Below are 14,802 nucleotides of genomic sequence, written 5' to 3'. Positions count from 1 at the left end.
AAAAACAAAAATTCTTGTCATCACTATGAAGACTTCGGACTTGAAGCAGAATGGAACTTCTTTGCCACCTCGCACGGGAAGAATGCCTGTGACGGTATTGGCAGCACCACGAAGAGGCAACAGCGAAAGCCAGTCTTCAAAGAACTCATTTTAATCAAATTATGTCCCTGCTAGTACTTTACAAATTCTGCACAGAAAATATCCCAGAGATAGTTTACTTTTTGTGCCAAAAGAGGAAGATGCAAGAAATGAAATCATTCTAAAATGCAGGTTCCAAAAGTGCAAAACTGTGCCCCACACAAGAGAAAAACACCGGGTTGTCCCTCTGGAGGAAAACACGGTCAGGTGTTATAAAAGATCCAAGTCCGATGATTTCGAAGACATCATGATAGTGGACACTTACTGAACGTGTACTTTCAAACAAACTGAACAATTTTCATCGGAGTACACGAACTAATACCATTGGATGCAGGTAAGCCGATTGTTGAGGTATTGATTTTTTTTTGCTAAAATTCAAAGTGCCCACAACTTCGCCATTAGTTCAATATCAAAGTTGTAATTTTAACTCCAAGTTACTCTAAAATATAGCATTAATTGCTATGAATCTCAAGTTTTTAGGAGCTTCACCAGAGATATGAGATGTTAAAAATGGCCCATTTGGGGCCCAGAGCAAAGTTTGGAAACTCCAGGAAAATTCTGGAAACTAGGTACAGGGTTCAACCTACGTGATTATATTCCCCATGTAGGAAACAACAAAGGGTAGAAACCACAGATTTGATACTTTCCCCCTCCCACTGGCTTTTGAAGGTGAAAAATAGCGTTTTTACCAAAATCGATAGGTAAGATTCGAGCTTAATTAGACCTAAAGGAAGTGAGTTGAGTGAAACCTTGTAATGACATGATTTATAGTCCATATCATGAGGAACAAATTGGTTTCTCATTGGAGTCTCTAGCTTCAATAGTTATCGAGATATAGAAGATAATGCAAACCTCCATTTCAGCCGAAAACGCGTTTTTTCGCATTATAAAAACTTCGCTATTAGTTGAATATCAAAGTTGTAATTTTAATTCCATGTTACTCTGGAATAGAGCATTATTTTCTATGAGTTTAAAAATTGTTGGAGCTTCCCCACCGGAGATATGAGATGTTAAAAATGGCCGATTTTGGGCCCAGAGCAAAGTTTGGAAGCTCCTGGAAATTTTTGGAAAATATGTACGGGGTTCAAAACTACGTGATTATATTCCTCGTGTAGGTAACAACAAAGGGTAGAAACCACAAATCTGATACTTTCCCTTTCCATTGGTTTCTGAAGGTGAAAAGTAGCGTTTTTCCCAAAATCGATAGGTAAGTTTCAAGCTTAATTACACCTAGAGGAAGTGAATTGAGTAAAAACTTGTAATGACATGATTTGTAGTCCATATCATGAGGAACAAATTGGTTTTTAATTGGAGTCTCTAGCATCAATAGTTATCGAGATACAGAAGATAACGCAAACCTCCATTTAGGCCGAAAACGGCTGTACCGGGAGAACCAATTGGATTACAAATTTTTTAAAATATTTTTAAAGTGTGAAAATATGTATAAATAAGTGTACAAAATATGAATTTTTTTAAAAAATGGTGAGCAACCTCTCTGGATGACTTCACATGGAATGACCCTATGTGCAATAACACCAATTTTTGGGAAAATGTGAAGTTACAGAATCAGTAGCAGTTTAAATGTGACAGAAAAACATGCATTCTGAAATCTCAGGTATGCTGGTAAAGTAAACCTATGGAAGTATGTGGACACAAAGCACACTAATACTGGGGTGATGAAATGGCTACAATTCAGTCAATTGTGTGCGTGCTATGGCTACTAATATGTTTGTTTACAATAATGATTGTAGATGTTCTTAGGAACAGAAATAAACATCTGACTTGGGATGAATGCTATTTACAGTCAAATCTTGTTACCTAAACATGACAGCTGGCTCTTGGCAACTGCAGAGGTCACAGAACTGAATGTGATGGGATGAAATGGTGGGGGATATACAAGAATTCGGAAGGAAGACACTGTGACCTGACAGTGGTATCCCAGCATATCCTTCGTAAGATCAATGAAAACTGAAAACCTCAGGATTACTGGTAATGCATTTGAGGTTCAAACTGTGTACATCCCAAATATAACTCCAGAGCATTACTGTTGTACAAATTAGCTTAATTTTGTCATACAGATCTGTCATATTCTCTTTTAATTATGATATCAAAAGGACTAACATGCATGGTTGGAGGTGATAAGAAATGTGCATAGAATTTTTGTCCAAAGATGTAAGGAAGATACCACTCTGGAGATCCAGGCATTCACAGGAGGATAATATTAAAATGGGTTTTATATAAATTTGGTGTGGCAGTGTGAAATGTAGTCATCTGGCTCAGGCCTCGGTCTAACATTTTCTGAGAACAGGGTAATCAGCTCCTAAGGTGGGCTAAGTATATCATAGTGAAAAGTTTACAGTTAACTTAAAAAACATTATTCTCACACCAACTGAAATGAAAACAAGGCTTTCCTTAGCACACTGTTAACACAAGTAACCAGAGTTTTCAAGGTTATCAACATCATGGTGTACTCCGACCACTAGTACGAAGCTACATAAAAGTCTGACTTCATCATAGTCAAGAGCATCTACCCACCGATTCCTATTGCTGTTCTCCATGCAGCAAGTCAGCAATGTCTCATCATTAATTCAGTAAAACAAACATAAATATAGATTTTTAAGGTGGTTTAAAATTCTCCAGCTGGAACAAATATGGCAGCACTGCAGTGTATTTCATTTTCATGAAAGTGTGATAACTTGAATTGAAAGGTGTGTACACGTGGGGATCAAGAGAAAAATAAGTTGTCACTGGTGGAACATACTCAAAGACCGACTTTATAATAAACCCCTAAATGCTACTCTTTTGTCTAAATAATTTCATTATGATTTACATTAACACTTAGGATTCCAGTATTAATATCTTCAATTTCCCACTCAACAGGCAATTCTCTGCTTATGTAAAAATTAATGGACCTACATAAGCAAATTGTTTGACTGCAAATGGGAACTTACATTATGCTGATACTGGACTAGAAAGGTTTACAGCATTGTATGATTAGAGGAGGGACCTGATATGCAACACTGCATAGCAGGGACCATCACAAAAGAATGCTCTATAATGATGATCACACAACCATAATTATAGACTAGGCCTGGTCCATGATAAGTCCAGTCTATTTAAATTATATTAAAATATAATAATTTCAAGGAAACAGATACACTGAGTTCTACAGGGAGATTGAGAAGTCGCGCACATCACACTAAGCAATTATATTTTGCTGGTTTAATGCACAAACTACAAGACATACAGCACTTATCATTAATGTTTATAACCTCACATCTTAGAAATGTAAAATCAAATCATATCTTTACAACATATGCTCGAAATGGCTTCCCTGTTCAGCAATGCATGCACGAGCTCTTTTTACCATGTTTGAGGCCACTTGGTGGAGCACCTGTAAACTGATGCTGTTAATCGCTGTCATAATGTTCCTCTTGAGGTCATTCAATGTATGCGGATTGTTTTTATAGACAATTTCTTTGAGGTACCCCCAAAGGAATCGGGCGAACGCAGGGTCCACAATCCTTTCGAAATGAGACGGTCACTGAAAAACTCGCGCAAGAACGCATGGTTTCATTAGATGTGTGACATGTGGCACCGTCTTGCTGCAACCAACAACCAACACTCACGTTCATCAACTTCGAGAAGCACAATAAGCTGTGTAATGATGTCTTGGTACACTGGATTGTTCACTGTTGTTTCAAAGAAAATTGGGCCCACTATTCGACGATGTGATACAGCACACCACACTCCAATCTTATGACAGTGCAAGGGCTTTTCATGTAACACATGCGGATTTTCAGATGACCAAATCCTATTGTTTTGACTGTTCACATAGCCACTAAGGTGAAACCACGCTGCGTCAGTGAAGAAAACCCGATCAAACTCTTCAATTCCATGGTTGCCAACAAATGTCTTAAACCATCTACAGTACACTAAGCGTTTTTCTTTATCCAGGTTCTTCAGTTCCTGCACACAGCGAACATGATACGCACGAAGATGTAACTTCTTCATCGCTTTCTCATCACTTCTGTACGAAATCCCTGATTGCGCTGATAGTCTCCTCAGGCTTTCTGAAGGGGAACACTGCAACATTTTCTCCATGTCAGCCAGTTTAGCCTCAGTCAAAATGGCGGGTCTCCCAGATCTCTTCCTATCTGAAACTGATCCACATTCCCGAAATTGGTTGATTATTCTTGGTATCGTCGAATTGTTAGGTACCGCAGAATGTGGATATTCCTGACAAAACTCGTCTGCAACACATGCATAAGAACGACTGGAGAAATGTTCCACAATGTAAACTCGTTCTTGGGAAAATGACATCCCTGTCACGCAATAAACAAAGCTATACTGCAGACGTCGTATGACCGATACACGACAGATGGCGTTTCTACTCATTGTTAGTACAATTTATAACAACTTTTAGTTTGATGTGCGCAACTTTTCGATCTCCCTGTATAAGGTTTCACACCTGCATATCAAAGGAGACCATTTAACTCTAATACAAGTTGTAGTAATTTAAAACTGAAAATGAAGATGTGGTTAAGAATATATTTAAGATTCCTATTGCAACTAGGACATCAAAAATGTTCTTCTGCAAATTTGTGGGGAAGGGGCAAGATGAATTATACATGCATTGTTCACACAGCAGCAAATGTAACGTCTTCTGAAAGAGACATGTAGCCTAGTTCTGATTACTAAATGCAGAAGAAAATACATGTTACTTACCTAAATGGCAGGATACCCTCCAAAGCCTGGGTGATTGTAGGAGGATTAGCCAATGCAAATCCCTTGGAGAGTAAAGCTGAATGGCTCTTATACACATGCTGTGCCACCTCTTCAACCACATCCATATCCTCATCCATCTCTTCCACTGGAAATGTATATAATTTTCATGAAAAACCAAATGAAATGAAAAAGCAGAAATCACCAGTCTGTTAGGGTGTTTTTTTCTTTAATCCCAGAGAAATACACACAGAATTTTGAGAGAAACAGAATAGGACTCAACAGTGATGAAGTATCTGAATATCACTATACATATTCTGTATTTAACAGTATCCAAAGTAGTGAGATCAATATTCTTGTATTGTGAATGGTTATCACCTCAGTGCTATCTCAGATGCTCAGTAAGCCAAGCCCATGCATATGTTGCTGTCTCAACATGTTGGCAGTGTCACTAAAGTTTTATGGCTTTTGTATGACTAATTTTTAAGATCCATAGGTATGTTATGCACTGGAAAACGAAAATCTGAATTTTCTGTCCTACCTTTCATAATTAGAAGTCCTAGTATTTTACATATTCTGTTATTATTCAGTGACAAAGTCTCCTGATTCGCTGTCAAGTGCTTCTGTATACAAATTACTGGTGCTTCTATCCCATGCAGATTTTTGCAACTTAATTAAGTCCAGGGCAATACATGCAGGAACTGTGACCATTCTTGTATCTGTATATGGCGAATACATTCAACTGAGATTGGTGGATTACATATAGTTCTGTAGTCTCCCTGATAATAATTAGGTGATCTGTTGTACTGTATACTCATTTCATGAAAGAACAGCGTTTTGTTTTAAATGCTTGCTTGAATAACCTGAATACATGGCTATCTTGAGATATAGACTACACACTTCATTGACCAATTGAAGGCCATGGCTGCATTAGCAGCTGGAAGAAATCAGCTGAGCAATCAGAGCATGAACTGACTGAAAATTTAGACACAAATTATTCGAATAAATGTAAGATTTGAGGTTTTCATGGCGGTGACTATGAAGAAAGCAGTCTTCTAGGATATGGCCCTGTGTAGATATTGTGAGAATGTCAAGAATAAACTCAGCTGTATAAGAGCAGGAAGGGAAGGGAGAGGGGCTACATGTGAAATCAGTAGAGAGGAGAGGGGAAGGGTCTGAGGAGGTGGGCCAGCAAATAGCAGGCTAGAGAAGGTATAGAATATTGCTTGGGGGGGGGGGGGAAATGAAAGGTTAATGGGAGGGCATTAATCCTTAAGCTTGGGGATTGATATGTGAGTCAGGCATGGACTTGCATGGCCCTGTGGATCTGGCGTCATGTCCCGGGGGTTTCTTGAGGGAACAGATGAGAGGCTTCCATGACTTGCTGAGACAAAACCCCATATTCATATTGTCGGGATGGAGTTCAATCTCAATGGCCTCCGTAATGATGCGATCCATATATCGGGTCTTGGTGGCGAGGATGGAGGTATTCTGAAGCTGAATGCAGTGTCCCAAATCGATGCTGTGTTCAGCCACAGCTGACTTGTCCAGATGTTCGAGACGGATGTGCCGCTGATGCTCCTTCAACCTCACATCCACGGAACGGCCTGTCTGCCCAATATAGACCTTGCTCTTACTGCTCTTATACAACTGGGATTATTCTCGACATTAGTCTATTTGCACCTGCTCACGCTGGTTCTCCGCTAGTGGATTTTCTTCTTTTTTCTTCTACCCTTAAGATGGAGGCGATATGTTCCTCCGAAACTTCGGTTAACACAATATCTGCACAGTGCCATATCCCAGAAGACTGCTTTCTTCATATTTGAATAAAGTTTACTGATGAGATCTGAGGTTTTCACAGAAATGAAAATTCAGACCACAACCTAACATTTATTGGATTCAGATAGTGATGGTGAAAATTTGTATATGACTGTACACCAGTTAACACATCCATGAAAATATAATGAAGAGGCCAACAGTGATGTCAGGGACAAAGATTTCAAACGGAAAGGGATGGGCTACAGGGTACAGCAAAGAACACAAGTGAGTAAGATTTGAGGCTTTCACGGCAGTGACTATGAAGAAAGCAGTTTTCTGGGATTTGGCACCGTGTATATGTGGTGTTAACACAACAAATCCCAGAAAACTGCTTTCTTCATTAACACAAATGAGATTTTCAACTATTTTTCATTGAAGCATGAAATGAAACATGATTTCAGTTATGAAAGTATTCTAACTCCATAAATTCATTAGATACAATAAAACAAATCATTCTTACATAAATTGTTGACTAATTTCATCCAATAAGACAGTTTTGGCCTCCAGACTGCACTGTGGTTCAGAAGTAGTTTTCATTATATAAAGAAGTTAGCCATTCCTTGTCTCAAGCATATCTGTGTATCTTCTAGAGAGATTCTTATCATGTAACAAACGTCCACGTAATTCTTTTAGACCTTCTAGTAGCACTGCAGTAAAGAAAAATGAACTACCAGAAAAATCATGGGAAGACTAGCGTATCTTCATACGGCCACTGGACTGTATTATAGTGATGTCGTTTTCAGTCTTGTAAAGATATGCATTCCAAATTCTTTCAAGAGAGGTATATTTGACCCCAATAGCAGTCTTTACCTCTGCTGCTTCAAAATCTGTTTACTGTAGCTGACACATGTGGCCTATATAACATTTCCAGGCTGGACTTTTGTCACACTGATCAAGGAAACATGGTAGAAAATCTGAACATTACATACAGATATAAATTTTTAATTTCTGCACCTGATCATTATGCAAGTAAGGGGGAGGAAAAAACTCAAAAACTAGTGCACATACCTGGTGCCTATATAACTTTCCATTCAGACCAAAATGAAATTATGATATTGTATGATAATTAGCCAGATAAGCTTATTACAAAGCGGCCTCCGTAGTCTAGAGGTAACGTTCCCACCTCATGACTCTGACGCTGATCATTCTGAGCCCTTATTTATTTTGATGATTATAGATGACCATGAAATTTATTTCTAATTAATTCTCAGTAATTTAAATTTCAAAAGTCTTATGTTTCGGTATTACTGGAAATGTATCGTGATCTATAATATCGTATTTCATCATCTGGGACGTGCAATACGGTGTTTATGTTGAAAATTTCTAGATTCTGGCAGAAACAAGAAGTCTGGAGTTATGACATTTACGATCAGTCATAAATTTAGCTCGGGTACAGGGAACCGGACGCGCCTAAAAGGACAGGTCAGAGCTTGTTACAATTGCCTGTGAATGAGGGCCAGTATGATTGGGTTGCCTCGTTCAAGCTTCCTACGGAAGATGGGATGAAAATGTATATGTCAACACCATCTTTCGAATTCCCGGCGTGGGGGTGCAAGCCATTCCACAAAAAGGGGAGACTTTCACAATATTCCGAACTGAACGGACGTGACCCTTGCACGCTCCGGGACATAGCTAGCCGATAGTGTAACGCTGTAACTTAAAGCTAAGAATACATTAATTTAACAGTGTGGTGAATTAGCAGGTGAATAAACGTCAATTGGCTCAACTCTCAGAAAACGCTTTCTTCGGCATTGCTACCCTGAGACACATGCAAACTGACCCAGCTAGTTTCCCGTACCTATACCGATCTTCCTTAGTTTGATCTGTGAGGACAACTTCCAGTAGCCATCATACACTGTCCTAAGGTAGAAACAGGTGTAGCAGGGATAGCACCATTCCTACTGCGCCGATACAAGCAAAGGCGGGTTGGAAAAGAGTGGTGTTAACTCGTAGTAAGCGGGTTCAAATACCCGGCAGAGGTCGTCGAATTTTTAAGGGTGGAAAAATTCAGGGAACAAGTCCTCCGGGAGGGACTTCAAGCCGTGGGTCCCGTGTCGTAGCTTTACGGCACGTAAAAGAACCTCATACCTCCAAAGGAGGTCACTGAGCCAAAATTGCGGACGTTTGCCGCCCAACAGCAGTCACTAATACCTCCGGTAGATGGGGGAAGCATTATAGATACTTCTCAGCCAGTAGAGCCGGTCTCGCTGGCTGGGCGGGACTGATGGTAAGCACCAATACCGGTAGGATATAGAGGCTGGTAGAAATCATAGAGGGAAGCACAATGGACCACTACAGGTCTAAGTGCATGGGGAAACCCACCCTCTCTAATAACTAACTAACTAAGCTTATTACAAGGACCATGCTGGTTGAAAAAATACAACCGTTTTCTTTGGCATTATAATCATATAAAACAAAGGGCTTTAATCATAAACAGATAAAAAAGGCTAGTCATTACTTACCTACACCATATTATACAAAGTATCCATATAGAATAAAATTTCTTTGGATATTGTCTACATAAATATTTCACACCTTGAACATCCGTACTCATCATTCTTATATACAAGCCTCTGTGTTGATAGAGTAGGAGTTCTCCAATCAGCAAGCATAAGTAGCATACACTACTGAATATTTATCATTTAAACAGTTAATGCACCTCCTTTAAAGAGTAAATACACACACTCATACAAACATACATATGCAGCCCTATATTTTACCACAATGCCATGGACCTACTAAAGAAATTAACCAGTGTGCTGCTGTTCACTGCTTGATGAAATGAATCATTATTTGATTTGTGGCTATCACAGTGAAGACTATGAACAGCGCTGTCTTCTGGGATGTAATGCTGTGTAGTCTAGTGTTAACCTTTACTGAACTACATGGCTTTACAGCTCAGAAGATAGCATTCTTCATGAAGAACTACTACTCTACAACTGAAATGCCAAACAAATAAAGGTGAAACCTTCTAACATGAAATACACTTCCCCCCTCCAAATGCCTTTCCTAAACAAAAAGCAATATCATCTTAATTTCCTCATTATATTTATGTTTTAAAGTTATTGCATTTCTTCCTTTGTCCTGAATGAACTACAATACTGTCATGTGTTGGGTAGGTCACACGACAAATAACTTTACGCCGTCTTGGATATAGCAAATTTATTCAACAGTCTCACATTTACACAATTCACAGTTTCACAGTTACTGCCATCTGCAGTATCACACTTACTTCTCCTGCAGTCATTTCCATTCACTCCAGTGAATGCTAGACTGCAACTGACTGGTTACTCTCTCTCTGGTAACTGGCTCAGTACTCATTCCTGAATAGTGTTCGCTGCTCCTTATTTAGGCTTGGCATGGACAACATAGAGAACACCTTGCTGCTCGGCAACAGATATCAGGTATTGTTGTCAGGTGTTTTTACCTATGCACTGCCTAGCAATACGGAGTCGCCTGTTGCATGACATCACAGCCTCAGGGAGGAGGGGTGTTTACTGAGTGCTGCGTAATGATAAGAGTGGAGTTACGTGACGTCACTCGTGGAAACGCAGAGTTCACGTGACCCCTACTTCCTGTTGAGCCATCCACGCCATGCTGCTCCCTTCTAAAGGTTGTTCGTCCCGAACAGCCTAACGGTACATCCCCGTTCCTTTTCCTTCCCGTTGCTGTGTCTCCTGTTGTTTCGGCTACTCCTCTTGCTGCGACTGTTCTCTGGCTGTTACATCCTCTGCTCTTTTCTTAGGATTGTTCATCCCGAACAATTCCATGGCCCAGCATTCGTCGGTCCATTGTTTCGCATTCACTCATCACTTTCATCCATTGCCCATTCATTCTTGCTGGGGAGGCCGGTACTTCTATGTTACCAGCTCCTCCTCTGCTTGAAGTATCTTTTTCCGTTTTGGAGGGGGTTGACCCCCCACAAGGTCCAATTCTTGTCTTGTCGTAGGCTGACAGAAGATCTGACTATTCGCTTTCTGATCTTCACGCTGACAATCTCATAGATGGTCTTCTTATGAGTTCTTCTCCCTCCTAGGTGTGATCGCTGTCCTGATCTACACCCTCCGATGATGTCCTTGGTTGGCACCTTTTTCTTGTGGCATAGCGGCCGTCTGCCATCTATGTTCTTTATTCCCGTTCTTCCTTTCCATGTTTCTTGTTCAGCATTGACCCTGCTTGAATATTTCTTTACAAAATCTCCCTTGCACCATGTCACACCTGCACGGATAGTCATATTTCTGTTGGCAGCCAATTCGTGCCATGGTCCACACTTTCCTTGGGTCATAGATTTCCTGAAGATGTTCCTTTTGCACCATGCCACTGTTGCATGGCGGGACACCTTCCTGCGGGTTTTCTTCTGCCGTGCCACTTTCGCATGGTGGCTTGTACCTCTGCGGGCAATGGCCAGTCTTCTTTGGCACCCATCCTTTCCCTGGATCCGTTTTTCTTCTTCAGTTCTCCAACTGGCATCACTGTGGTGTCTTCTATGGGGACCTCTTGTCGTTCTGCCACCTCAGGTTTCATGTCCACTGAGGTCGGCTCTTCTTCTTCTGGACGTGTCTCCATTTCTTGGCAGGCCATCGTCTCTTTTCTTGTATTCGTTGTCTCAAACTGCACCGAGCGGATTTCTTCTCGCGAGGCTTTCATTCCCTCTTGCAGTTTTTCTTTGCTGACTCTCTACTCCTCTTGGCCAGTCTCCATTATGGCCAGTAACTTAGCTTGGTTGGTTCTAATTTCATCCTTGTCTTTCTTCCTATTGGCCTCCATTTTCACTAGGAAATCTTCTTGGGTGGCCAGCAGGCGTTCCATCATTTCTTCCATTTTCATCACGTGGCAGTATAATTCGTAACTTGTGGCGTGTTTAAGTTCATAAACCAATTCTGACACCAAATTGTCACGTGTTGGGTAGGTCACACAACAAATAACTTTAGCTTTCTTGGATATAGCAAATTTATTGAACAGTCCCACATTTACACAATTCACAGTTTCACAGTTACTGCCATCTGCAGTATCACACTTACTTCTCCTGTAGTCATTTCCATTTACTCCGGCAAATGCTAGACTGCAACTGACTGGTTACTCTCTCTCTCTAGTAACTGGTTCAATACTCACTACTCCTGAATAGTGTTCGATGCTCCTTACTTAGGCTTGGCACGGACAACATACAAAACACCTTGCTGATCGGCAACAGATATCAGGTATTGTTGTCAGGTGTTTCTACCTATGCATTGCATAGCAATAGTCGCTGCACAGAGTTGCCTGTTGCGTGATGTCACAGCCTTGCAGGGAGAGGTGTTTACCGAGCATTGCGTAATGACAGGAGTGGGGTTACGTGACGTCACTCGTGGCAACGCCGAGTTCACTTCCTGCTGCGCCATCCATGTCACAATATTATTACACATATGAATAATGCTGAGTTAGAATCTATGATGACAGCTGTTCAGCCTTAATGTTGTTTTTGTAAGATCACAACAGTGAGCATACTTCATTTTGCCACTGTTGCTGACCAGGATATCATTCAAACACATCTGAATACTTATCCCGATACAGCAAATGCCAAATGTCGCAGTCAAGTGGGTAGTCCACCTGCTTCATATTTGAGATGTTCCAGGATCAAAGTTCAACTTAAAGACTGGCTATCCTGAGGTTTACATGGTTTTCATCAGTCCTTCCAGGTAAATGTTATGACAGTACATCAAATTATGTCATGACAACTTCCTTGCACATTCCTTTCAATCATTATTTACTAAACATTCTACCACTCGATGCTATATACCAAAAACTATTGACCACATCATTAAATAAAGCATAAATTAAAAATACAATAAATAAATAATGTAACCATATTAGTAAAACAAATTAAGAGAGAAAAGAAAAGGTACTACGACACAACAGCACTAAAAGAAGGGAAAAGACACACTGGCCTGCATTTCAATGAATATAAGTAAAAATTCCGTAATAAATATAAGCAATAACTGTGGGACAAATTGAACTAATATACCTGACACCGGTGGCAAAAGAAGATCTTTCTTCATGAGCGATGCTGCACACATTCCACCCAGGAAGGCCAATTCAGTTTCTAGATGCTTCAAGCCTTCCCCTGGATTAGTATGCCATTCATATCCAACAACCAAACATCGGAACCCATAAAAACAAGCCTTTTCATCTTTCACATAGTCTGAAGCAGTTTCCAAAGAGAATATGACTTCATTTCCTATATAAAAAAAGAACACAACATAATTTCAAACACAGTTATCTCAGTTAGATCTGTTAAGTGTACACTTTCATGCCTATTCAGGAAATCCAGCATGGTTATAACTGTCTGTAAACCTATAAGTGTCAAGTTTCACTTATCATCATTTATTATAAATTCTGCTTCCAACTACCATGCTTGTCGTCGTCATTAAGATGATCATGGCTCTCCTCTCAATACATCAAACCCACTACAAAGTTCTAAAAGTTCTAAAAGTCTGTTGCTAGCCAACAGACAACCATTCCTTTGGTACTATTTGATGTCCTGGGAAGAATCTGTGTATCAGCATACATTCCAGCTGCAATGGCATTGTTATTGAGGGCAGATGAAACAACGAGTTCTTTGTGGGCTAGATGTTTTCTTCTATGGCCTGTCAACATGAAGAGCAAACCGTTGCTCCTATGGCAACAGTAATGCAAATAGTATGACACTGTAGACACTTCAAGCATGTTACAGACAAGTTAAGACACATGGTCAATGACCAGTCATGTTTTAAACAGGTCTCTCAAATTTTATGGAATTAGCCTCGTGTGAAGAAATAGAAATAAATTTTAAGTTACCTGCACAAATGACTACACATATATTATTTCCTCTATAAAAACTGAAGCTCTTGAAACACCTGCAGCTTCAGTAATTTCATGCCACTGTGGATCTGAAAGTTGAGCTCCAGGACTTCTCTAACTTTGAATAACAGATCTCTGGACACACAGAGACATGAAAGCATTTCATACTTGAGCTCTGAGGCTGATTTTGAATTTAAAAGACATTAGAAAAAAATTATATTATGTTAACTTAAGGTGTTCAATCTGTATTTACTTACTTACTCATGGAGTTGAGTCCTTCTGGAGGAGCTGCCAATTCTGCAGCTACTAAAGAATTTCCCAGCATTTTATGGAACCCGAAGGTTCATTACCATGTTCACAAGAGCCCTCCACTGGTCCCTATCCTGAGCCAGATCAATCCAGTCCATACCATTACATCCTATCTCTAAGACCCATTTTAATACTGTCCACCCACCTACGCCTTGGTCTGCCCAGTGGTTTCTTTACTTCTGGCTTTCCCACCAATATCTTATATGCATTTCTCTTCTCCCCCATTTGTGCTACATGATCTGCCCACCTCATCCTCCTTGACTTGATTTTTCTAATTATAATTGGAGAAGAGTACAAGTTACGAAGCTCCTCATTATGTAGTTTTCTCCAACATCCTGTCACTTCATCTCTCTTTGGTCCAAATATTCTCCGCAACACCCTGTTCTCAAACACCTTTTTTAATGTCAGGGGCCAAGTTTCACACCCATACAAAACCACAGCCAAATTATAGTGTTATATATTCTAATTTTTATGTTTTTGGACAGCAGATGAAAAAGACAAAAGCTTCTGGACTGAATGGTAGCAAGCATTACCCAGATTCTCTCTCCTCATACTTGACTCCTGAATCATATTTTGATTTGTTATAGTGGTTCCCAAATATCAGAACTATGCCACATATTCAAAACATCTGTTTCCTATCATTATGTCATGATTTTGCCCTGCATTTTGGTGATGAGACAGCAACATGTACTTAGTTTTCTCTGTGCTTACTTCTAGACCAACCTCCTTGCTTGCATCAATTAAAGTTTGTGTGTTTTTCTTTATGGGATCTTTATGGTGTCAGCAAAGTGCGGTGGAAAGGACAAGGTGAAATAAGAAGTGGTGATTATACAGTGTATTATTCCGGAGGTGAACGGGCTGAAAGAGGTGTGGCAATAGTGGTGCATAAAAGTGCACTGAGGAGTGTTGTTAAGAAGATTGTCTGTAATGACAGTTATTGCTCTGAAGTTATAGATGGAACCGGTAGATATACTGATTATGCAAGTGTACATGCCA

At 40.0% G+C, this 14,802-nt stretch overlaps 1 protein-coding gene across 1 annotated transcript in view; it reads right to left on the bottom strand.

Moving 5' to 3' along the window:
• LOC111868086 (E3 ubiquitin-protein ligase MYCBP2) overlaps positions 1-14,802 on the bottom strand; it is a gene marked incomplete at its 3' end in the record, with an annotated part of 282,453 nt that overhangs the window by 164,586 nt on the left and 103,065 nt on the right. Inside the window, 2 exon segments of the mRNA XM_033752918.1 lie at positions 4,867-5,011; positions 12,683-12,895. Coding sequence (XP_033608809.1) covers positions 4,867-5,011; positions 12,683-12,895 — 358 coding nt within the window.

This window comes from Cryptotermes secundus, unplaced genomic scaffold (genome assembly GCF_002891405.2).
Source record: "Cryptotermes secundus unplaced genomic scaffold, Csec_1.0 scaffold925, whole genome shotgun sequence".
In the NCBI taxonomy this organism is placed as follows: Eukaryota; Metazoa; Arthropoda; class Insecta; order Blattodea; family Kalotermitidae; genus Cryptotermes; species Cryptotermes secundus.
Note: the sequence above shows the minus strand (reverse complement) of the source record. Positions and strands in the feature narration are given on the sequence as shown.